This window comes from Pleurodeles waltl, chromosome 11 (assembly GCF_031143425.1).
Source record: "Pleurodeles waltl isolate 20211129_DDA chromosome 11, aPleWal1.hap1.20221129, whole genome shotgun sequence".
Classification (NCBI taxonomy): Eukaryota; Metazoa; Chordata; class Amphibia; order Caudata; family Salamandridae; genus Pleurodeles; species Pleurodeles waltl.
Window position 1 is genome coordinate 898,486,129 of NC_090450.1, and position 25,443 is coordinate 898,511,571.

The 25,443-nt window shown below is 48.4% G+C and overlaps 1 protein-coding gene across 1 annotated transcript in view; it reads right to left on the reverse strand.

Moving 5' to 3' along the window:
- Positions 1-25,443, reverse strand: part of PTPN11 (protein tyrosine phosphatase non-receptor type 11) — a 477,212-nt gene that overhangs the window by 58,719 nt on the left and 393,050 nt on the right. Inside the window, exon 14 of the mRNA XM_069214808.1 lies at positions 9,205-9,329. Coding sequence (XP_069070909.1) covers positions 9,205-9,329 — 125 coding nt within the window. The remainder of the gene's footprint in view (positions 1-9,204; positions 9,330-25,443) is intronic.

A 25,443-nucleotide genomic window follows, 5' to 3' on the forward strand; every position in this document is an offset into this window, starting at 1 on the left:
TTCAGACACCCTCTCTGGCCAACAGCAAGCTGACTGTAGGAAGGTCCTGCAGCAGTTTGCTGAGCTCTTTTCCCTAACCCCTGGTCAGACACACCTGTGTACCCATGATGTGGACACAGGAGACAGCATGCCTGTCAAAAACAAAATATTCAGACAGTCTGATCAAGTTAAGGAAAGCATCAAGGTGGAAGTCCACAAGATGCTGGAATTGGGAGTGATTGAGTACTCTGACAGCCCCTGGGCTAGCCCAGTGGTCTTAGTCCCCAAACCTCACACCAAAGATGGAAAGAGAGAGATGAGGTTTTGTGTGGACTGCAGAGGACTTAATTCTGTCACCAAGACAGATGCCCATCCCATTCCTAGAGCTGATGAGCTGATTGATAAATTAGGGGCTGCCAAATTCTTAAGTACCTTTGACTTAACAGCAGGGTACTGGCAAATCAAAATGGCCCCTGGAGCAAAAGAAAAGACAGCATTCTCCACACCTGATGGGCATTATCAGTTCACTGTTATGCCCTTTGGTTTAAAGAATGCCCCTGCCACCTTCCAAAGGTTGGTGAATCAAGTCCTTGCTGGCTTGGAGTCCTTTAGTGCAGCTTATCTTGACGATATTGCTGTCTTTAGCTCCAACTGGCAGGATCACCTGGTCCACCTGAAGAAGGTTTTGAAGGCTCTGCCATCTGCAGGCCTCTCTATCAAGGCATCCAAATGCCAGATAGGGCAGGGAACTGTGGTTTACTTGGGACACCTTGTAGGTGGAGGCCAAGTTCAGCCACTCCAGCCTAAGATCCAGACTATTCTGGACTGGGCAGCTCCAAAAACCCAGACTCAAGTCAGGGCATTCCTTGGCTTGACTGGGTACTATAGGAGGTTTGTGAAGGGATATGGATCCATTGTGACAGCCCTCACAGAACTCACCTCCAAGAAAATGCCCAAGAAAGTAAACTGGACTGTAGAATGTCAACAGGCCTTTGACACCCTGAAACAAGCTATATGCACAGCACCAGTTCTAAAAGCTCCAGATTACTCCAAGCAGTTCATTGTGCAGACAGATGCCTCTGAACATGGGATAGGGGCAGTTTTGTCCCAAACAAATGATGATGGCCTTGACCAGCCTGTTGCTTTCATTAGCAGGAGGTTACTCCCCAGGGAGCAGCGTTGGAGTGCCATTGAGAGGGAGGCCTTTGCTGTGGTTTGGTCCCTGAAGAAGCTGAGACCATACCTCTTTGGTACTCACTTCCTAGTTCAGACTGACCACAGACCTCTCAGATGGCTGATGCAAATGAAAGGTGAAAATCCAAAACTGTTGTGGTCCATCTCCCTACAGGGAATGGACTTTATAGTGGAACACAGACCTGGGACTGCCCATGCCAATGCAGATGGCCTTTCCAGGTTCTTCCACTTAGAAAATGAAGACTCTCTTGGGAAAGTTTAGTCTCATCCTCTTTCGTTTGGGGGGGGGGGGGTGTTGTGTAAGGAAATGCCTCCTTGGCATGGTTACCCCCTGACTTTTTGCCTTTGCTGATGCTATGTTTTGAATTGAAAGTGTGCTGAGGCCTGCTAACCAGGCCCCAGCACCAGTGTTCTTTCCCTAACCTGTACTTTTGATTCCACAATTGGCACACCCTGGCATGCAGGTAAGTCCCTTGTAACTGGTACCCCTGGTACCAAGGGCCCTGATGCCAGGGAAGGTCTCTAAGGGCTGCAGCATATCTTATGCCACCCTGGGGACCCCTCACTCAGCACAGACACACTGCTTGCCAGCTTGTGTGTGCTGGGGAGAACAAAACAAGTAAGTCAACATGGCACTCCCCTCAGGGTGCCATGCCAACCTCACACTGCCTATGCAGTATAGATAAGTCACCCCTCTAGTAGGCCTTACAGCCCTAAGGCAGGGTGCACTATACCATAGGTGAGGGCACCAGTGCATGAGCACTGTGCCCCTACAGTGTCTAAGCCAAACCTTAGACATTGTAAGTGCAGGGTAGCCATAAGAGTACATGGTCTGGGAGTCTGTCAAACACGGACTCCACAGCACCATAATGGCTACACTGAAAACTGGGAAGTTTGGTATCAAACTTCTCAGCACAATAAATGCACACTGATGCCAGTGTACATTTTATTGTAAAATACACCCCAGAGGGCACCTTAGAGGTGCCCCCTGAAACCTTAACCGACTATCTGTGTAGGCTGACTGGTTCCAGCAGCCTGCCACATCCGAGACATGTTGCTGGCCCCATGGGGAGAGTGCCTTTGTCACTCTGAGGCCAGTAACAAAGCCTGCACTGGGTGGAGATGCTAACACCTCCCCCAGGCAGGAGCTGTAACACCTGGCGGTGAGCCTCAAAGGCTCACCCCTTTGTTCCAGCACCGCAGGACACTCCAGCTAGTGGAGTTGCCCGCCCCCTCCGGCCACGGCCCCCACTTTTGGCGGCAAGGCCGAAGGAAAATATGAGAATAACAAGGAGGAGTCACTGGCCAGTCAGGACAGCCCCTAAGGTGTCCTGAGCTGAAGTGACTCTAACTTTTAGAAATCCTCCATCTTGCAGATGGAGGATTCCCCAATAGGATTAGGGATGTGACCCCCTCCCCTTGGGAGGAGGCACAAAGAGGGTGTACCCACCCTCAGGGCTAGTAGCCATTGGCTACTAACCCCCCAGACATAAACACACCCTTAAATTTAGTATTTAAGGGCTTCCCTGAACCTAAGAATTTAGATTCCTGAAACTACAAGAAGAAGAAGACTGCTGAGTTGAAAAACCCCTGCAGAGGAAGAACAGAAGACACCAACTGCTTTGGCCCCAGTCCTACCGGCCTGTCTCCTGCCTTCCAAAGAAACCTGCTCCAGCGACGCTTTCCAAAGGACCAGCGACCTCTGAATCCGCAGAGGACTGCCCTGCTTCAAGAAAGACAAGAAACTCCTGAGTACAGCGGCCCTGCTCCAAAAGACTGCAACTTTGTTTCAAAGGAGCAGATTTAAAGACCCCTGCAACTCCCCGCAAGAAGCGTGAGACTTGCAACACTGCACCCGGCGACCCCGACTCGACTGGTGGAGAACCAACACCTCAGGGAGGACCCTCCGGCGACTCCGAGACCGTGAGTAACCAAAGTTGTCCCCCCTGAGCCCCCACAGCGACGCCTGCAGAGGGAATCCCGAGGCTCCCCCTGACCGCGACTGCCTGAACCTAAAGTCCCGACGGCTGGAAAAGACCCTGCACCCGCAGCCCCCAGCACCTGAAGGAACGGAACTTCTGTGCAGGAGTGACCCCCAGGAGGCCCTCTCCCTTGCCCAGGTGGTGGCTACCCCGAGGAGCCCCCCCCCTTGCCTGCCTGCACCGCTGAAGAGATCCCTTGGTCTCTCATTGAAAACCATTGAAAACCCGACGCGTGTTTGCACACTGCACCCGGCCGCCCCCGCGCTGCTGAGGGTGTACTTTTTGTGCTGACTTGTGTCCCCCCCGGTGCCCTACAAAACCCCCCTGGTCTGCCCTCCGAAGACACGGGTACTTACCTGCTGGCAGACCGGAACCGGGGCACCCCCTTCTCTCCATTGAAGCCTATGTGTTTTGGGCACCTCTTTGACCTCTGCACCTGACCGGCCCTGAGCTGCTGGTGTGGTAACTTTGGGGTTGCTCTGAACCCCCAACGGTGGGCTACCTTGGACCCAAACCTGAGACTTGTAAGTGATTTACTTACCTGCTAAAACTAACAATAACTTACCTCCCCCAGGAACTGTGAAAATTGCAGTGTCCACTTTTAAAACAGCTATTTGTGTTTTATGTGAAAAGTATATATGCTACTGTAATTATTCAAAGTTCCTAAAGTACTTACCTGCAATACCCTTCAAATGAGATATTACATGTAGAATTTGAACCTGTGGTTCTTAAAATAAACTAAGAAAATATATTTTTCTATAACAAAAACCTATTGGCCTGGAATTGTTTCTGAGTGTGTGTTCCTCATTTATTGCCTATGTGTATGTACAACAAATGCTTAACACTACTCCTTTGATAAGCCTACTGCTCGACCACACTACCACAAAATAGAGCATTAGTATTATCTCTTTTTTGCCACTATCTTACCTCTAAGGGGAACCCTTGGACTCTGTGCATACAATTCCTTACTTTGAAATAGTACATACAGAGCCAACTTCCTACACTGCGTATATGCAGTACTGTCTTCTGGTAGTGACGGCTTTGTTGGATAACATTCTGGACTATTATCCGATACTGGCGCATCATATAAGTCCCATGCATCAGCATCATCCTGTGTCATCCCAGTATGTGTGGGTGACTGCATTATAGGTGTTCCCACTGGTGACAGTTGTGGTGAGTGTGGTGGGGACGGTTGTGGTGCGACCATTGGTGGTGGTGATTTGTCTCTAACCACTTTTGCCTTAGGTCGCATTTCTGTCTCCTGAAATGCAAGCTTCCTTTTTGATTTGAGTGGAGGTAAAGTCTGTATTTTGCCAGTCTCTTTTTGGATATGTAACCTCCTTTGTGTATGGTCAGGTTCTTCCATACCTAACTCTTGCTCGAATCGATGTCTTTCCTTGAGTAGGCTGAAAAGTCCTTGCTCTTCTGTATAAGAGCATCTTTTCGGCTCCGACGCCGCTTTTTTCGGTACCGAAGTTTCTGCAATAAAAGTCTTTTTCGGTTCCGAGGAGATTTTTCGGGCTTTAGTCGATTTGATCACTCGGTGTCGAGATCATTCGGTGCCGGATTCTCGACCGGAGTCGGAAGTCTTCGGCAACTCTTTGGCCTTTTTCAGTGCCGATATTTGGTCACCTTCTTTTCGGTGGGTTGAGCCATGGCCTGCTGGCGGTGGTGTCCCCATGGCCTTAAGTGTTTTTGCATGAACCTGACTTTGGGACGGGGCAGGTTTACTCATGGTTCGTTGCACCGTCGAGGGTCGTTCACTTTCGGATTCATCCGAGTCCATCTCTTGGATGGAGATACTTTCCTCCTCTTGGACGTCGAGCTGTTCTTTCGGTTTCGACGCCATTTGCAGTCTTCTTGCGCGTCGATCCCGCAAGGTCTTTTTCTATCGGAACACTCGGCAAGCTTCACAGGTATCCTCTCTGTGTTCGGGTGACAAACACAGGTTACAGACCCGGTGCTGGTCTGAATAAGGATACTTTGCGTGGCACTTAGGACAGAAACGGAAGGGGTCCGGTCCATTAGTCTGGGATGACGGGTGTGGTCGGGCCGACCAGGCCTCGGTGAAGAGTGGAAGCCCCGAAGGGCCGCCGAAACGGCCCTGATGTCGGTGCCAGACATTGTATCAAATATAAAAAGTCCATATTATTCTCCCTTACTAACTGTAATAAATTTCAATCCCAGTACTCATGAAATCACAAAGCCATATTTTATGAGAGAAACCCTCTTAGAAGTAACATTCATTGTTCTCTAAACCTCTTCCCCAACTAATAACAAGATTCAAAGGCTTGAGCATAGGCCGCATTCATCCGGCACTTATTTCTTCACAATGATCATAACATATGGGCTTGACAATGTTAACATTTAATTTGGTCATTTAAATCAAGATGCCTTCCACACAACTTGAAAATAAATCCTTTCACAAGTCCACTCAACTAAAAAATATACAGATATCTTACCATGTAAGCCTGACAGTATTAGCGGTTAATTCAGTTGTTTAAATCAAGTCAACTTTCAAGCAGCTTGAAAATTTATCCTTTCCTATTACAAGAGAAAAACAAACCCACCAAGTGTATAAAACCCAAAAGGCCATCTGGTGAAATGTTACCCTCGAGCATACTATGCATAATAACTCATCATTTTAAATCATTCTCACCTGACCACACCATGATACGCAGCTCACATAGCTGTTACAAACACTCTACAGGACACCATGGTAAAAGAGCATTGGCGCTAATTTCACTCCTATTTAAATGTTGTGTTGCACTCACGTGACCGAAAGCTCTTTAAAGTAAAATGCACTCGGCACTGAAAGTAAAGCATTTCATATTTATTTCCCTCTGTTATCCTTTCCATATTCACATAGCAGTCAAAAAAATTAACTATTGTCAAATATATGCACTGCCTGTTTCGATTTAACATTGTAGTTATGAGCCAAACTTGAACTGTTTATCAGATCTGCAACCGGGAATCCAGCAGAGCAAGATGCCCTTTGCATTAAAAATCATCCTTTTTGTAAAAAAATTCTAAACCAGAAACAATCCTATTATGCCCCAAAATTTTTTTGTAAACGTCCATTGCATATTTTCTTAATTTAAAATGTTGCCCACATCACCAAAGGTCACACGTTGGGTTTGAACCATCTATCAACTCTTCCAGGCAAAGGTCGTCAGACCCCCTACACCATAGCTAGTTACCTCTTAGCTATCTGACGTAATTGCTACAATAAGGTTACTGAAAAAGGTGGCATTTGAGGATCGATGGTCAAAAAGCTCTTTAGGCTTATGCCTTATGTAAAGGCATTTGTTTATTAGTGATCTGTATGTCTAAAGGGGATAGTGTATATTTAAATATTTTCTCTATAATTCTATATAGATGTATGTTGACACTAGTTTTATTTGTTTTAATGTGCTTGTTTTACAATTGTACATATTGTCTTTTTTCATTGCTGAGTGTTAGTCTTTGATGTTGTATTCTATTGCAAATACCAGCTATGGATATATGTTTGTTCTTTACAGCCCTGAGGAAGTTCACAGATGGTAAACGAAACGCGTTGGCTGTCTTCTTGTTTGTTGGAGAAAATATAGGCATTATTGGAAAGATATATTGGATGATTCGAATTTGTTTTAAAAAATCTTGTCGGTGCCTGGCCAATTACAACCTAAACTCTTCTGATTTGCACCATAGGAGCAGCAGGTGCTTTGGTTGGGGTACGACTTTATAAAATACTTTGGGACAAGAGGTAGGTGCGATTGGACTATTTGGCTCACTGCTCTGGTTGCATGACAAGTATAAGCCAGCATATGTATTATAATGGGCAGAGAGTTTAGTGTCCTCTGAATCATCATCCTACCCATGTCCATATTCTTTATCAGGCATTACAATCTCTTCCATCTGGGCAAATCTTTGAGTCCTACGGAGGAGCACTGCCAAAAAAACATTTTTAGAGTGTGCATTAGCATTTTCCGTTGCCACACAGATCATTTTCTGTGACAGTTTTGAAAGTGGCAGGACTGTCTCCTCAGTGAATAATATCTCTGTTCGTAGTGAAGGGGGATCCAACTAAACAGGGAAGTAGCATCTTGGCAAGTTTTGACTTATTCGCAGGCACTAGAACCCATGGAGGCATGGCTCTGGATTGACAATTAGAGATTCATAAACAACACATAGAATGCAAGAATATGAAGGAAAACATGTTTTAGGGTCATTTGATGGTCTAAACTATGTAACAATGTTAGTAGAAAAAGAGTCAACAAGTCCACAGGGAAGTACTCCCCCTGTGGAGCAACCCAAAGGGTGGAGGAGTTGTCCTGAACAGCTCCAGCATAGCACCCAAGAAGGTGTTGACCTGTGCGGGTCAGCCCTGTTGACCCAGAAACCTTTTTCAATGTGGATCATATACAATGGGCAGGACATTTTCAGCTTTGGGGAATGGTGTCAAGACGATCATGGGAGCGGGACCAGTTTCCTCAAGGAAGAAAAAATCTTCTCCTTCCTAAGGTGTTTTTTATGGGAAGATATTTTAGGACATCAGACCACATACAGGATACTTACTAGTGCATGAAGGAGATCACATCGATGCCTTTCTGAGGGCTGTAGCAAGAAACAACTTAGGCTCCAGCTCCTAATTGCTTTTGTTTGCATGGATGCACAAAAATCTCAGGCTACAGTGTCATGCTCTGTTCCAGGATACCACATGCAACAGTCATGTGAATTAAAAAAGCACAACGTCTGTGACAAGGCTTGGACCCTGAACATTCTAAGGAAGACATTTGATCTGATTTGATTTGATTTGATTTGATGCTGTCTAAATGCTGAGGAATTTCAACAGTGAGACACCAAGTAAGTTCCCTGGATGGGGGATAGAAAAATAGGAACTGATGGTTATATAATGACTGACACTTAATACATTTCAGGTTTGTCATGGCTAAAGCCAGATGGCACCACCTGGCAGAAATCAATTATGTGATTAGGCTGGGGAATTTTCCAGACCAGTCTGATGCCAAAAAGGATAATTTATAAGGTGACGAGTCTGCATGAAAATGTATTCATCAGAACCTATGTATAATAAAATGCTTGAAGAACACATTGAAAAATTTAGGTGGAAGAGGTGAACTGCATGCACTGACATCCTTTTAATGTAGATGGAACTAAGGGCCAGATGTAGCAACCAGTTTGCGACTCGCAAACGGCAAAAATTGCCGTTTGCGAGTCGCAAACCGGAGTTTGCTATGCAGAAATGCATTTTGCGAGTCGGGACCGACTCGCAAAATGCATTTCCGACTCGCAAATAGGAAGGGGTGTTCCCTTCATATTTGCGACTCCCAGTGGTATGCAATTCCATTTGAATGGAGTCGCAGTTACCATCCACTTGAAGTGGATGGTAACCCACTCGCAAATAGGAAGGGGTCCCTATGGGACCCCTTCCCCTTTGTGAATGGACCCCAAAATATTTTTTCAGGGCAGGTAGTGGTCCAAGGGACCACTACCTGCCCTGAAAAAATTCCGAAACAAAAGGTTTCGGATTTTTTTTTAAGTGCAGCTCGTTTTCCTTTAAGGAAAACGGGCTACACTTGAAATAAAAAAAACTGCTTTATTAACAAACAGTCACGGACATGGAGGTCTGCTGACTACAGCAGGCCTCCATGTCAGTGAGTGCCCATAGTCGCTATGGGGCCGCAATTTGCGACCCACCTCATTAATATTAATGAGGTGGGTCTTTGCGACCCCATAGCGACTCGCAGACGGTGTCTGAGACACCGTTCTGCATTGCAAATTGCGAGTTGCAATTTGCGAGTCACTCGGACTCGCAAATTGCAAGTCGCAATTTGCAAAGTACCTACATCTCGCCCTAAATCCCACCATTGGACCGTTGGGACAATGGGTGATGGGCTAGATATGCTGGGGAATCCCATGGCTTCTAAGAGGTGATAAAAGACTTGTAGAAACTGAAAATAATCATTGTTAAGTAAGGCACAGAAGAAAAGATGGAGGTTAAATGGAAACAAAAACATGTGACCACACATTAATGTAATATTTGACTTACTCTGGGAGGGTTGGAGTGGGAGTTGGAATTGGAGTACATGGCGGCAAGGGACTCTGATCCCCAGCTGTCTGGTCCGTTAAAGAATATTTAATGTTTGTGTACTCATGTCCTTTCCTCTTGCTCTTCTGAAAATAGAAGTAAAGCTGCAAAATTAACATGTTAAATACCAAACGTATAATAACTGAAAAAACATACGTTCAGAAGGATAGTATAAAAATCAGCAAGTAAATCAGAAAACATTCAATAGTGTTTTTTTGTTTTGAAAAATAGAGATTCATAGTATATTATACTTGAACAACACAAAGAATGCAAGAATATGAAGGCCACTAAAGGAAAACATGTTTTAGGGTCATTTGATAGTCTAAGCTATGTTACAATGTTGGAAGAAAAAGGAGGAATAGGGATCTGTAAAGAGAAGGGACTGGTCTGCTGCCCTCCCACTGTTGAGTTTGGTATGAGTTGTATTACTGAGCAGGTCAGCCTCTGACACACACACCCACACAATGCAAGAAGTACAAGTTACTTACCTTTGGTAACAAAATATCTGGTTGAGACATATTCTAGTTGCAGATTCCTTACCTTTGAATTTCCCCAGGCGTCAGACTGGATCCAGATAATTTTTCTTCGAGCAGTACCTCTGCGCGCCGTCAGGTGGCGTCAGTCGACTCCGCGGGCGTCGTGCTCACCGTGATGACGTTGCGGTCATATATAGGCACCACCCAGGCACGCTGACGTCAGTTTCTTTTCACGACTTTCCACACCAGTAGCGCAGAGCCATGAAGAACCAGAGTGGTGCGCCAAACCTTTGGGTGCTCAAGGGAAAGTTTCTGTCCTTAGAAATCAGTTTGCAGTGCGGGGAGGATGAGCGGGTCGGTAAGGAATCTGCAACTAGAATATATCTCTACCAGATATTTCGTTACTGAAGGTAAGTAACTTGTACATCTGGTAGAGACTTCTAGTTGCAGATTCCTTACCTTTGAATAGATACCCAAGCAATACCATTCCCCGGTGGTGGGCCTGCGAACTAAGATCACACCAAAAAGTCCTGCAGGACCGAACGGCCAATTGTCCAGGCAGCAGTGCTTGGTAAAAGTGTGCAGAGATGCCCACATTGGTGCCTGACAAATATCCAGGACTGGAACGCCCCATGCTAGCACTGTGGTGGCAGCAGTAGTTCTGGTGGAGTGAGCTCTCAAACCTTCAGGGAGTTGCTTTTTAGTCAGAACGTAGCACATTTTCATGCATAAGAGTACCCATCTTGAAATGGTCCTCTTCTGTACCGCCTTCCCCTTCTTTGCACCCACATGTCCCACAAAGAGTTGATCATCCAACCGGAAGTCTTTGGTACGCTCAAGATAGAACACCAACCCTCTTTTTGGGTCCAGATGGTGGAGTCTCTCCTCTTCATGAGAGGGATGTGGGGGTGCATAAAAGGTAGGCAACGTGATGAACTGTCCGACATGGAAGAGTGTTACTACCTTAGGTAGAAAAGAAGCCCTCATGCGAAGCACCAATTTGTCAGTGTGTATGGCAAGAAAAGGTGGCTTAGATGACAGAGCCTGGAGTTCACTAACTCTGCGGGGCAGAAGTAATGGCAACTAGAAAGACAGTCTTTATAGTTAAGAGCCTTAGAGGGCAGTTGTGAAGCCGTTAAAACAGGGTACGCGTAAGGTAAGTTAAGACCAGGTTGAGATCCCATTGGGGCATGATGAATAGGATAGGAGTAAAAAGATGTGTGAGGCCTTTAAGAAACCTCCCAACTATGGGAGATTTAAATAAAGAAGGCTGATCAGGTAACCTTAAGAAAGTAGAGATAGCAGAGAGATATTCCTTAAGAGTGCCCAAGGTGAAACCCTGCCGGGCAAGAGAAGAATAAAGAGAAGAACTTGAGAGAGAGGAGCAGATAGAGGATCAACAGAATTGTCGATGGACCATGCCACACATTTCTTCCAAGGACAGGCATATATAGTTTTTGTTGACGGACGCCTGGCTGCCAAGATAACGTCACAGACTTTGGGTGGCAAGTCGAAAGACGTCAACTGTCGCCGCTCAATCTCCACGCAAGAAGTCGCAGAGTTGACAGGTTCAGGAGGAGGACCTTCCCCTGCTGCTACGTCAGAAGATCCTCCCGAAGAGGCAGACTGTTCGGAGGAGCTATGGCCATGTTCAAGTTCTCAGGATACCAGACTCTCCATGCCCAGTCCGGAGCCACCAGTATTACTTGGGCCTGGTCTTGTCTGATGATCTTCAGAACTCTGGGGAGAAGTAGTATTGGTGGGAAGGCATACAGGAGGCCTGAGTTCCACTCGCGACGAAAAGCATCGCTGAGCAAATGCTGCCTTGGAAACTGCAACGCGCAAAACAGGTGACATTGCGCGTTCTCTACGGAGGCGAACAAGTCTAACCAAGGTTCGCCCCACTGCAGGAAGAGAGCTTGTGCCACCTCCAAATGGAGACGCCATTCGTGATCGACCATGCATCGTCGGCTGAGTTCGTCTGCTCTGGCATTCAAGGAGCCTGCCAGGTGTTGAACCAACAGGGAAATGCCCTGATGTTCCAGCCAAGTCCAGAGACGAAGGGTCTCTTGATAAAGAGTCCAAGACCCCACTCTGCCTTGTTTGTTGCAATACCACATGGTGGTGGTGTTGTCCATGAACACCTGCACAGCTTTCCCCTTGAGGGAGGGAAGAAATGCTTTCATTGCTAGTCGAATCGCTCGGAGCTCCTGAAGACTGATATGGAGACCGGTTTCCGCCAGAGACCAGTTACCGCTGATCTCTGCCTCTCCCATGTCGCCACCCCATCCCAGAAGTAACACATCTGTCACAACTGTAATATCTGGTTGGGGAAAGGAGAGGGATCGGCCCTTGACCCAATCCTGATTTGTTAACCACCACAGCAGGTCTTTCGCAGTCCCTTCCGAGATCTGGACCTTGTTGAAGAGATTCCCTGATGCTGCGCCCACTGGAACTTCAGGCCCCACTGCAGAGCCTACATATGCCATCTGGCATTTTGAACCAACAGGATGCAGGTTGATAGTGAACCCTTCAACAGCCAATCGTCTAGGTAGGGGAAGACTGGGACCCCTAACCTGCGCAGATGAGCTGCCACCATTACCATCACTTTCGTGAACACCCGAGGGGCACCGGTAAGGCCAAAGGGACATAGGGCAGATAGGACCTGAGCCAATGTTAACATTTTGAACTTCTCTTTTTTTAGGAAGCGATTGAGGGACCGAAGATCTAATATAGGTCAAAGACCTTTGTCCTTTTTCGGAACCAGAAAGTTGCAGGAATAGCAACCACGACCTAGTTCTGGAAGCGGAACCCTCTCTATTGTTCCTTTGGCCAAAAGGGCTTAGACTTCCTCGCAGAGAAGCGCCATATGATCCTTCGATATCTGACTGTATGAAGATGGCATGGCTGGAGGAGATGTCTCGAAGGGGAGGGAGTAGTCCCTTCACACAATTTGGAGTACCCACCTGTCCGAGGTAATGGCTTGCCATTGGGGCAGGTGATGGCGTATCCTGCACCTACTGGTTCCTGATGTACCTGCGGACTAAGAAGGCTTGGAGGCTAAGGAGGGAGCAGGGGTGGACTGGGCGACCCGCTGGCTCCCTGATCCCCAGGAACATAGGATCCTGCATCCGCGCAGGGGCTGTACAGCATGCGCAGGTCTGTGGCCAGGTGGAAAAGGACGTGGTTGGGTGCCCCTTCCGTTGCCACGAAAGGCGGACTGCTGGGGTCTAGGTGCGGGTGTGAGGCCAGGGGACCGGGCTGTGGCTCAGGAATCCTTAAAGCCCTCGAGCCCCAAGTCCGCCTTGTCTCCGAAGAGCTGTGTGCCATCAAACAGCATGTCCATCAAGGATTGCTGGACATCCCCAGAAAAGCCAGGTGTTCTCAGCAAGGCGTGGCGTCTCAATGCCACCGTCGATGCAACCAATCTGTCCAGAGAGTCAGTCGTATCCAGTCAACAACAAATCATGAACTTAGCTGCATCCCTCCCACTTGTTACGGCTTGGGACAGGACAGCCCGAGCCTCCTCTGGAACTGTAGGCAGCACTTGTGCGACCGTATCCTAGAGAGTATGGGAATAGTGGCCCAAAAGGCATGCAGTGTTCACGGACCGCAGCGCTAGACTGTTAAAAGAAAACAACTTCTTCCCCAAATTAGCCAGTCTTTTTGATTCCCTATCCGGGGGTGTGGCAGGGAATGCGCCAGATGGAGAAGAAGCCTGGATGACAAGGCTCTCAGGCGTGGGGTGTTCGGTCAGGAATTTTGGGTCTGACGGTGCAGGCCGATGGCGGCGGGCTATTCAAGGGAGCCCCTGTGCTGGGGCTGGGAAGGACGTCTGTCAGTGCTTCGTTAAAGGGTAAAAAGGGGCTCGGAAGAGGAAGACCCCGGATGAAGCACGTCGGCAAGGATGTTAGGCCTAACCTCCACAGAAGGAAGCTCGAGGTCCAAGACCTCAGCCACCCTTTTCACCACCATAGAGTAATAAGCACCCTCCTCCGTTGCCAGGAGGAGGGAGCATACCATTGTCAGGGGAGGTGTCTAGTCCAAAGGCATCACCCAAATCCTGCACCCAGTCCATTTGGGGGTCAAGCTGGTATTCTAAAGGGTATTCTAAAGGGTCGATCCCTCTTTACTCTCCCCATATCCATACCCACAAGAATACGGGTCAGGATCAACCCTGGGCCCAGGAGAGCCCATAGAGAACGGAATTGTTCCGGCTCCGGGTTGTCAGGTATGAGTATGGGATCGACGTTGATTGTGGGCCCAACCGACACCTGGAGCGTCGACGTCTGACCAGAAGAGCGTCGGGACAGATCCGCGTTTGGATCCGGGGGGGCCCTCCGTAGCCAAGGCCGAAGCCGACAGCTTTGAAACCGAAGTCACCCCAAACGACTCACCTGAGCCCGAAGGTGGGTTGGGCCGCCTAAAAATGAGGCACTTGGCCTCGTAAAACTCTGAGTTGGGCGGCGGTGGCTCCGGCTCCCGGGAAGTCAGGGAATCGTGTAGCTGACCTAGAAGAAGGCTCCACTGACAGAAGCCTAGAGCGTTGATGCTCGTCCCGCGCCGTATCATCCGATCGACAGTGTGAATGTCCTGATGACTTGGAGGACGAAGAGTGGTGGCTGATCTCAAGACCTTCCTCTTGAACGTTGTGAGCGCCATGGAGACGAGTGTCAGGACGCCATGAGCTTTAGGGACAGCTCCCTCAAAGCCTTCGGGTTCATGGCCCAACACTCGGAGCATGACTTCGGGTTGTGATCGCGCTCCAAACACCATAAGCACACGAGGTGCGGATCCGTCACCGACATAGTTCGGTGACAGGAGTCGCAGGGCTTGGATCCAGTCTTGCGGGACATCCCTCGAAGCATCCACGGACTTAAAAAAAAGAGCAAAAAGGATGACGTAGTCAAAAAATGACTGAGGTAGCTCTTCTCCGGATCTGCGCGTAGGCTGGTGCGGAAAGAAAAGAACTGACGTCAGCGCGTCTGGGTGGCGCCCACATACGACCGTGACATCATCACGGCGAGCACGACGCAAACGACGGTGCGCAGAGGTACTGCTCGAAAAAAAAATCGCCAGGTCCAGTCTGACGTCTGAGGAAATTCAAAGGTAAGGAATCTGCAACTCTATCAGATTGTGCATCTTTAGAGCATGACAGTGTGTGTGTGTCTCTTGTGAGGGGAGACACGCATTGCAAAAAAGAAGCAGGTTGTTCCAAGACACTAATGTGTCTCAACTGAGACAGGATGGGAGCTGTTCCAAAACCCAGACACTTAACTTCTACTGTCAAAGGCAAAGCCTTCAAAGAGTCATCAAGTGAAAGGAGACGCCGGGATCCTAGTGAAATAGAATGTGAAGAAACAAATTTTTCCTGTGCATGTCCCTGCCTGCATGGTCCCCTCTAGCCTCCTAATCTGCCCCATACAGACAGGAATCCATCCAGGAGAAAGGCCACCTAGGCACTGATGGCAGAAATCTGCCAGCCGCAGCTCACCATTTCCTGAGCTCTCAGGAGGCTAGCACCACATGAAATGGAGCATGGTGCCTGCAGCTCTCTCCTTCAGGTCACAACTGGATCAATACTACCCGTGTAGCAATATCTATGTAAACTGTACTAAACATGGCTTATTTTTCATACTTTTTTCAAATCACTGAGGAATTCTTTTTTAAGATCTTGGATCACTGGGGTGGCTTTTGGTACTTTTTAGGTACCCATGACTCCTCCTTTAGTTGCCAATGTGCCGGGAGACCGACTATATTGTTAAGTTGTGTTTCACACAGTGGGTGAGCCTAGGTATGGAGTGGTGAACAGACTGAAAATGGTGATCATGCAAACAGTGTAACAGAGTAGTAGATCATAATATTACAGATAGGTGCAACAGAAAACTGACTTCGGGGAGGAGGTTGTGAATTTACACCACTACAGGGGGGGGAGGGGGGGAAGAGGGAGAGAGAGAGAGAGAGAGAGAGAAGAGAGAAGAGAGAAGAGAGAAGAGAGAAGAGAGAGTTTTTTTTTTTTTTTTAGGAAGTGTGTACAGGGCTACCCTGAGCCCACCATTGACGGGCAACCAAGATTGATAGGTACTGGCTCCCCATTTATATCACTGTGGTTCCAGTTGGCTCAGGACTTTGAGTTGCTTGGGAGATAACACTTTTATAGTGGAGTGAGTCTTTGGCTGGATGTAGCAAGTCTGGGGTGCTTGGGAAGGCACATATTGTTCTGGATTGTTTACCCGGTGGGTGGGATTGGTGGTTTTCTATTTAAATTGTTGTTCAGTTGCAGCAGCTGCCCAGCAGTGGAAGGTGGAGCAGGGTGGGACAACATGTCTCTTAAGAGTCCATGACTACAAGCTATGGGGTGGTGACTTGGAATGTTCGGGCCTTATCTCAAATATTAAAAGATATACGATTAAAACATACTACAGAAGGCAAAGCATACAGATTGATCTTCTGCAGGACATCCACCTCTTGGGCAGCAAAACCCAGAGGGTACAGAGGAGGTGGAGGGGACAATTTTACTCTGCTACATACTCTAACTATGCCCATTGTGTTTCTATCTGGATCGCAGCTCTGGTCCCCTTTCAGATGCACAGTTTTAAGGCTGATGTCGAGGGTAGACACCTTTTGTTGTGTTGCCTCCTGGATGGCCGCAAAGTGTGTCTACTGAATGTGTATGCACCCAACACAGATGATGGGGCGTTCTATCTTTGTCTCCAACAAGAACTCCTCCCCTATCTTGGATTCCCCTAGTCTGGGCTGGAGATCTTAACAGTGTGCTGGATGGTGGTCGGGACTGTCACCCTCCCAGGACGGGCACAAAGCCCAATATAGTAGCTGCATTATGCGAGGTGATCAATCAGGTGGGATGTGTAGATAGCTGGCACATGACGCACCCAGGCATCAATGAATACACATGCTATGTCATGACACATATAGTCGACTAGACATATTTTTAACCACACCGGATATATTCTAAGAAATGGTGCAGTCGCGGATACTTGGTTGATTCCTTTCAGGCCAAGCATCACTACTGATGGAGTGGGTGACGCTAGACTCTTGGTGCTCCTGTGGCGCCTTCGCTCGGGGGAACTTACTGATTCTCTATTTCGTGAGGTGCTCAGAACGGTGACTGCTGGCTCTTTCGAATCCAACTGGTTAACATCGACCCATAGGAGTATATAGTGGGATGCACTGAAGGCAGTGAGGAGAGGGGAGTGTTTGTCACGTTACAGGGGCTCCAAGCACTGGCAAGAGGCAGAGCTGCTTGAAGAGGAAAGGTGGTAGACGACCCTCCAGCAAGACGCTTCCAAACTGGGGGCTCAGCATGGGCAGGTACTGTCAGCCCAGAGAGCAGTGGAAGAAACCCTAGATAGGCTGGGCCACCTGGTTTGGTGTGACTATCATCCGTTATTACACCTACTGATAAATCTGGACGCCCACAATGGCACAATTTCAGATCACAGACTGCAATTAATCTTCTTTTGTTGGATCACCTTGCAGCAGTTTATGGCTCACAAGGGGTTAGCAGAGTGGTGAGGGCGTACAACTTCTTAGAATCATTGCCTTTCACTTCCTTCATGATCGAACAAGGTGCGACTCTCAAGGGTGAGCTCTCGTCGGAGGAGTGGGTGCAGCAGCCTGGGAGATGGAGAGTAGTAAGGCGCCTCACCCGGATGGGCTGCCAGTGGAATATTAGCAGACATATTCAGAGTTGCTTCTCCCACATCTGTGAGAAATGCTCCTGGAACCTCGAGAGAGCGGGACACTGCTGCACACTATGGGGGTTATTACAACTTTGGAGGAAGTGTTAATCCGTCCCAAAAGTGACGGTAAAGTGACGGATATACCACCAGCCGTATTACGAGTTCCATAGGATATAATGGACTCGTAATACGGCTGGTGGTATATCCGTCACTTTACCGTCACTTTTGGGACGGATTAACACCTCCTCCAAAGTTGTAATAACCCCCTATGTGCGAAGAGCAGACTGTTAGCTCCCCAAGCCGGGTAGAGACCCTTTGGCTCCCAGCTTCTACCGTCCTCTGTCCATGCTGGAAGTTGGAGTCAAAATTCTTGCAAAAGTTCCCTCTATGAGACTACGTGGCATGGTCACTCCTTTGATTCACAATGACCAGTGTAGTTTCTTGCCGGGGCATGGTAAGCACATGAACCTGAGGCGGTTTTCACATGTCTTACACTCTGTTGCTGACAGTGGGATAGCGGCTGCGTTATTTGTCTTAGCAATCGAAGAGGCGTTAGATGCACTAGACTAGGAGTACATCTGGAAGGTCCTACAGAGAATGGGACTGAGGCTGGTATGTGTCCTGGGTGAAATCGCTTTATACTGATCCATTTACAAGGATCCAGACAGGCCTGTGGTGTTAGAAACGCTTTACCCTAGAAAGGAGCACTAGACAAGGATGCCCCCTGTCACTGCTCCTTTTCACTTTAGTGATGGAGCAGCTGACAATATGTCTCTGCCATGACATGACTGAGTGGTGGGGTCGTAATGGGCAGCATCACACAAATTGTCTCGCTCTACGAAGACTATGCTCTAATGTATATCACACACCCTGAGCAGTCAGTTGAAGTACTACTACACATCATGTCTGAATTTTGAGCCTTATCAGGCCTTCAGATTAATAAACAGAAGACAGTACTGTTCCTATTGGTTAGGATACAACCAGCTGAGCTTCCTGTGACTGAGCTACATTGGGAGAGAGATCACTTTCGGTATCTAGGAATCCAGATAGCAACTACTCCAGTAGCCACCTATGACCTCTCCTACAGAGACTTGAAGACTCCATCTGATTCTGGATATACCTACCGCTCTCAGGGATGTGCTAAGCAAAATGGTTTTCCCACCCTGATGTATCTATGCCATGTACAAAATTCCACCATCTACCTTTGCCCCCTCAACAAACTCCTAGTCTCCCTGGTGTGGGCAGGTAAATACACCAGAGTTAAGCTGGATCTACTGAAATCGGACACTGACCTGGGGGTTCTGGGACTGCCAGATCTCAGATTGTACCACTTTGTGAGCCTCTTGCAATATGTTGCCCAGTGATGATCGGATAGCCTGAACATGGAGAAGAATCAGCTAGGTGCATGGGTGCTGAGGCTGACCTCCCATGCTGCCTTGTGCTGGGGCAGGCATCCCCAACGACCACCCCTTCATTGTCCAACAGGTGATGGTGGCAGACGAGTATGTAGCAAAACTTGTGTTGAACTGGGCTCCATATGCAAAACTCTGCCCTTTGTTGGCTGAAGCCGATACGAGACATCCTATCGGTGATGGACCTGACACAAGCGGCTATAATACTGTTGGTGATCTATACCTCGATGGTGTATTTCTTACGATGGAGGAGGCTCAAGATGTTTAACCTACACTGGGGTCTGTCTTTACAGTGAGCCAAAGTATCCAGAACGATCCGAGAGATCTGTCCGACGTTCCCCACTGAGCCACAGAGTTTCAGACACTGCAGGTTATACTGGACCCCGGGTCATCACGAGGCCTGGTCTCGCACGTTTACAGAGCCCTTAAGGAGGATCGCCAAACTAACATGGCAGTGGTCCAGGACAGGTGGACGGGGGCGTGGACGGTGCCCCTCACGGAGGCTGCCTGGAACAGAGTGATTGCCCAGGTGTAAGGAAATGCCTCCTTGGCATGGTTACCCCCTGACTTTTTGCCTTTGCTGATGCTATGTTTTGAATTGAAAGTGTGCTGAGGCCTGCTAACCAGGCCCCAGCACCAGTGTTCTTTCCCTAACCTGTACTTTTGATTCCACAATTGGCACACCCTGGCATCCAGGTAAGTCCCTTGTAACTGGTACCCCTGGTACCAAGGGCCCTGATGCCAGGGAAGGTCTCTAAGGGCTGCAGCATATCTTATGCCACCCTGGGGACCCCTCACTCAGCACAGACACACTGCTTACCAGCTTGTGTGTGATGGTGAGAACAAAACGAGTAAGTCGACATGGCACTCCCCTCAGGGTGCCATGCCAACCTCACACTGCCTATGCAGTATAGATAAGTCACCCCTCTAGTAGGCCTTACAGCCCTAAGGCAGCGTGCACTATACCATAGGTGAGGGCACCAGTGCATGAGTACTGTGCCCCTACAGTGTCTAAGCCAAACCTTAGACATTGTAAGTGCAGGGTAGCCATAAGAGTATATGGTCTGGGAGTCTGTCAAACACGGACTCCACAGCACCATAATGGCTACACTGAAAACTGGGAAGTTTGGTATCAAACTTCTCAGCACAATAAATGCACACTGATGCCAGTGTACATTTTATTGTGAAATACACCCCAGAGGGCACCTTAGAGGTGCCCCCTGAAACCTTAACCGACTATCTGTGTAGGATGACTGGTTCCAGCAGCCTGCCACAACCGAGACATGTTGCTGGCCCCATGGGGAGAGTGCCTTTGTCACTCTGAGGCCAGTAACAAAGCCTGCCCTGGGTGGAGATGCTATCATCTCCCCCAGGCAGGAGCTGTAACAAAGGCTTACCCCCTTTGTTCCAGCACCGCAGGGCACTCCAGCTAGTGGAGTTGCCCGCCCCCTCCGGCCACGGCCCCACTTTTGGCGGCAAGGCCAGAGGAGATAATGAGAATAACAAGGAGTCGTCACTGGCCAGTCAGGACAGCCCCTAAGGTGTCCTGAGCTGAAGTGACTCTAACTTTTAGAAATCCTCCATCTTGCAGATGGAGGATTCCCCCAATAGGGATAGGAATGTGACCCCCTCCCCTTGGGAGGAGGCACAAAGAGGGTGTACCCACCCTCAGAGCTAGTAGCCATTGGCTACTAACGCCCCAGACCTAAACACGCCCTTACATTTAGTATTTAAGGGCTTCCCTGAACCTAAGAATCTAGATTCCTGAAACTACAAGAAGAAGAGGACTGCTGAGCTGAAAAACCCCTGCAGAAGAAGAACAGAAGACACCAACTGCTTTGGCCCCAGTCCTACCGGCCTGTCTCCTGCCTTCCAAAGAAACCTGCTCCAGCGACGCTTTCCAAAGGACCAGCGACCTCTGAATCCTCAGAGGACTGCCCTGCTTCAAGAAAGACAAGAAACTCCAGAGGACAGCGGCCCTGCTCCAAAAAGACTGCAACTTTGTTTCAAGGGAGCAGATTTAAAGACCCCTGCAACTCCCTGCAACTCCCCGCAAGAAGCGTGAGACTTGCAACACTGCACCCGGCGACCCCGACTCGACTGGTGGAGAAACCACACCTCAGGGAGGACCCTCCGGCGACTCCGAGACTGTGAGTAACCAAAGTTGTCCCCCCTGAGCCCCCACAGCGACGCCTGCAGGGGGAATCCCGAGGCTCCCCCTGACCGCGACTGCCTGACTCTGAAATCCCGACGCCTGGAAAAGACCCTGCACCCGCAGCCCCCAGGACCTGAAGGATTGGAACTCCAGTGCAGGAGTGACCCCCAGGAGGCCCTCTCCCTTGCCCAGGTGGTGGCTACCCCGAGGAGCCCCCCCCTTGCCTGCCTGCACAGCTGAAGAGACCCCTTGGTCTCTCATTGAAACCTATTGAAAACCTGACGCGTGTTGGCACACTGCACCCGGCCGCCCCAGTGCTGCTGAGGGTGTACTTTTTGTGCTGACTTGTGTCCCCCCCGGTGCCCTACAAAACCCCCCTGGTCTGCCCTCCGAAGACGCGGGTACTTACCTGCTGGCAGACCGGAACCGGGGCACCCCCTTCTCCATTGAAGCCTATGTGTTTTGGGCACCACTTTGAACTTTGCACCTGACCGGCCCTGAGCTGCTGGTGTGGTGACTTTGGGGTTGCTCTGAACCCCCAACGGTGGGCTACCTTGGACCCCAATTTGAACCCCGTAGGTGGTTTACTTACCTGCAAGAACTAACATTACTTTACCTCCCCCAGGAACTGTGAAAATTGCACTGTGTCCACTTTTAAAACAGCTAAATGTGTTTTATGTAAAAAGTATATATACTATTGTGATTATTCAAAGTTCCTAGAGTACTTACCTGCAATACCTTTCAAATGAGATATTACATGTAGAATTTGAACCGGTGGTTCTTAAAATAAACTAAGAAAATATATTTTTCTATAATGGAATCTGAGTGTGTGTTCCTCATTTATTGCCTGTGTGTATGTACAACAAATGCTTAACACTACTCCTTTGATAAGCCTACTGCTCGACCACACTACCACAAAATAGAGCATTAGTATTATCTCTTTTTGCCAGTATCTTACCTCTAAGGGGAACCCTTGGACTCTGTGCATACTATTCCTTACTTTGAAATAGTGCATACAGAGCCAACTTTGCATTTGCTGGACTACTCAGCCAATACCTGATCACACGACAAATTCCAAAAATTGTCATTAGAAATTGATTTTTGCAATTTGAGCTATTTTTCTAAATTCTTAAAAGACCTGCTAGGGCCTTGTGTTAGATCCTGTTTAGCATTTCTTTTAGAGTTTAAAAGTTTGGTAAAAGTTTGAATTAGATTCTAGAACTAGTTTTTAGATTCTTAAAAAGTACTCCAACTTTTAGAAGCATAATGTCTAGTACAGATGTGAATGTGGTGGAACTCGACACCACACCTTACCTCCATCTTAAGATGAGGGAGCTAAGGTCACTCTGTAAAATAAAGAAAATAACAATGGGCCCCAGACCTTCCAAACTACAGCTCCAGGAGCTGTTGGCAGAGTTTGAAAAGGCCAACCCCTCTGAGGATGGCAACACAGAGGATGATGATAGTGACTTGAAGGGAGATTCCCCCCTACCAGTCCTATTTAGGGAGAACAGGGCCTCTCAAGCCCGGACTCCAAACATAATAGTCAGAGATGCTGCTTCCCTCACAGGAGGGACCAACATCTCTGAAATCACGGAGGATAACTCCAGTGAAGAGGACATCCAGTTAGCCAGGATGGCCAAAAGATTGGCTTTGGAAAGAAAGATCCTAGCCATAGAAAGGGAAAGACAAGAGATGGGCCTAGGACCCATCAATGGTGGCAGCAACTTAAATAGGGTCAGAGATTCTCCTGACATGTTGAAAATCCCTAAAGGGATTGTAACTAAATATGAAGATGGTGATGACATCACCAAGTGGTTCACAGCTTTTGAGAGGGCTTGTGTAACCAGAAAAGTGAACAAATCTCACTGGGGTGCTCTCCTTTGGGAAATGTTCACAGGAAAGTGTAGGGATAGACTCCTCACACTCTCTGGAAAAGATGCAGAAACTTATGACCTCATGAAGGGTACCCTGATTGAGGGCTTTGGATTCTCCACTGAGGAGTATAGGATTAGATTCACGGGGGCTCAAAAATCCTCGAGCCAGACCTGGGTTGACTTTGTAGACTACTCAGTAAAAACACTAGATGGTTGGATTCAAGGCAGTGGTGTAAGTAATTATGATGGGCTGTACAATTTATTTGTGAAAGAACACCTGTTAAGTAATTGTTTCAATGATAAACTGCATCAGCATCTGGTAGACCTAGGACCAATTTCTCCCCAAGAATTGGGAAAGAAGGCGAACCATTGGGTCAAGACTAGGGTGTCCAAAACTTCCACAGGGGGTGACCAAAAGAAAGGGGTCACAAAACCTCCCCAGGGGAAGGGTGGTGAGACAGCCAAAAACAAAAATAGTAAAGAGTCTTCTACAGGCCCCCAAAAACCTGCACAGGAGGGTGGGCCCAGAGCCTCTTCACAAACCAATTTTGGGTACAAGGGTAAAAACTTTGATCCCAAAAAGGCCTGGTGTCGTAGCTGTAATCAGCCTGGACACCAAACTGGAGACAAGGCCTGTCCCCAGAAAAATACCACTTCTAACTCCACTCCAGCTAAAACTGGAATGGCCAGTCTCCAAGTGGGATCAACAGTGTGCCCAGAGCAAATCAGGTGTCACACTGAAGCTACATTAGTCTCTGAGGGTGGGGTGGATTTAGCCACACTGGCTGCCTGGCCCCCTAACATGCAAAAATACAGGCAGCAGCTCTTAATTAATGGGACAAGTGTAGAAGGCCTGAGGGATACAGGTGCCAGTGTCACCATGGTGACAGAGAAACTGGTTTCCCCTGGTCAATACCTGGCTGGACAAACTTATCCAGTCACCAACGCTGACAATCAGACTAAAGTACATCCCATGGCTATGGTAACTTTAGAGTGGGGAGGGGTCAATGGCCTGAAACAGGTGGTGGTCTCCTCAAATATCCCAGTAGACTGTTTGCTTGGAAATGACCTGGAGTCCTCAGCATGGGCTGAGGTAGAACTGAAAACCCATGCAGCCATGCTGGGTATCCCTGAACTGGTGTGTGTCAAGACAAGGGCACAGTGCAAGGCTCAGGGTGAAAAAGTAGAGCTGGAGTCTGGAAAAAGGGCCCAGCCTACCAAGAGACAAGGAAAGTCAGCTGGGAAACCAACGGCAACACAACACCAAAAAGAGAACCTCTCTTCTCAGGAAGAAGTTCTGCCCTCTGAGGGAACTGAGCCTATGGAGCTGGAACCTTATCAGGTGGAGCTCTTGGGCCCAGGGGGACCCTCAAGGGAAGAGTTGTGTAAGGGACAAGAAACCTGTCCCTCTCTTGAAGGCCTTAGGCAGCAAGCTGCTGAAGAGTCCAATGGCAAGAAAACTGGAACACATAGGGTCTATTGGGAAGATGGACTCCTGTACACTGAGGCAAGAGATCCCAAACCTGGTGCCACTAGGAGAGTGGTAGTGCCTCAGGGGTTCAGAGAGTTTATTCTGACCTTAGCCCATGATATTCCCCTTGCTGGGCATTTGGGACAAACCAAGATGTGGGAGAGGTTAGTCAACCACTTCTACTGGCCCAACATGTCCCAGAAAGTTAAGGAGTTTTGTGTCTCCTGTACCACCTGTCAAGCCAGTGGTAAGACAGGTGGACATCCAAAGGCCCCCCTCATTCTACTTCCAGTGGTGGGGGTCCCCTTTGAAAGAGTGGGTGTGGACATAGTGGGTCCACTGGAACCTCCCACAGCCTCAGGAAATATGTACATCCTAGTAGTAGTGGATCATGCTACTAGGTATCCTGAAGCTATTCCCCTTAGGTCGACTACTGCCCCTGCAGTAGCCAAGGCCCTCATTGGTATCTTTACCAGAGTGGGTTTCCCTAAGGAGGTGGTGTCTGACAGAGGTACCAACTTCATGTCAGCATACCTGAAACACATGTGGAATGAGTGTGGAGTGACTTATAAATTCACTACACCCTATCATCCACAAACTAATGGCCTTGTTGAGAGATTCAACAAGACATTAAAGGGCATGATCATGGGGCTCCCAGAAAAACTCAAAAGGAGATGGGATGTCCTCTTGCCATGTCTGCTTTTCGCTTACAGAGAGGTGCCTCAGAAGGGAGTAGGATTCTCACCCTTTGAACTTCTGTTTGGCCACCCTGTAAGGGGACCACTAGCTCTTGTGAAAGAAGGCTGGGAGAGACCTCTTCATGAGCCTAAACAAGACATAGTGGACTATGTACTTGGCCTTCGCTCAAGGATGGCAGAGTACATGGAAAAGGCAAGTAAAAACCTTGAGGCCAGCCAACAGCTCCAGACGTTTTGGTATGACCAAAAGGCTGCACTAGTTGAATTTCAACCAGGGCAGAAAGTCTGGGTTTTGGAGCCTGTGGCTCCCAGGGCACTTCAGGACAAATGGAGTGGCCCTTACCCAGTGCTAGAGAGGAACAGTCAGGTCACCTACCTGGTGGACCTGGGCACAAGCAGGAGCCCCAA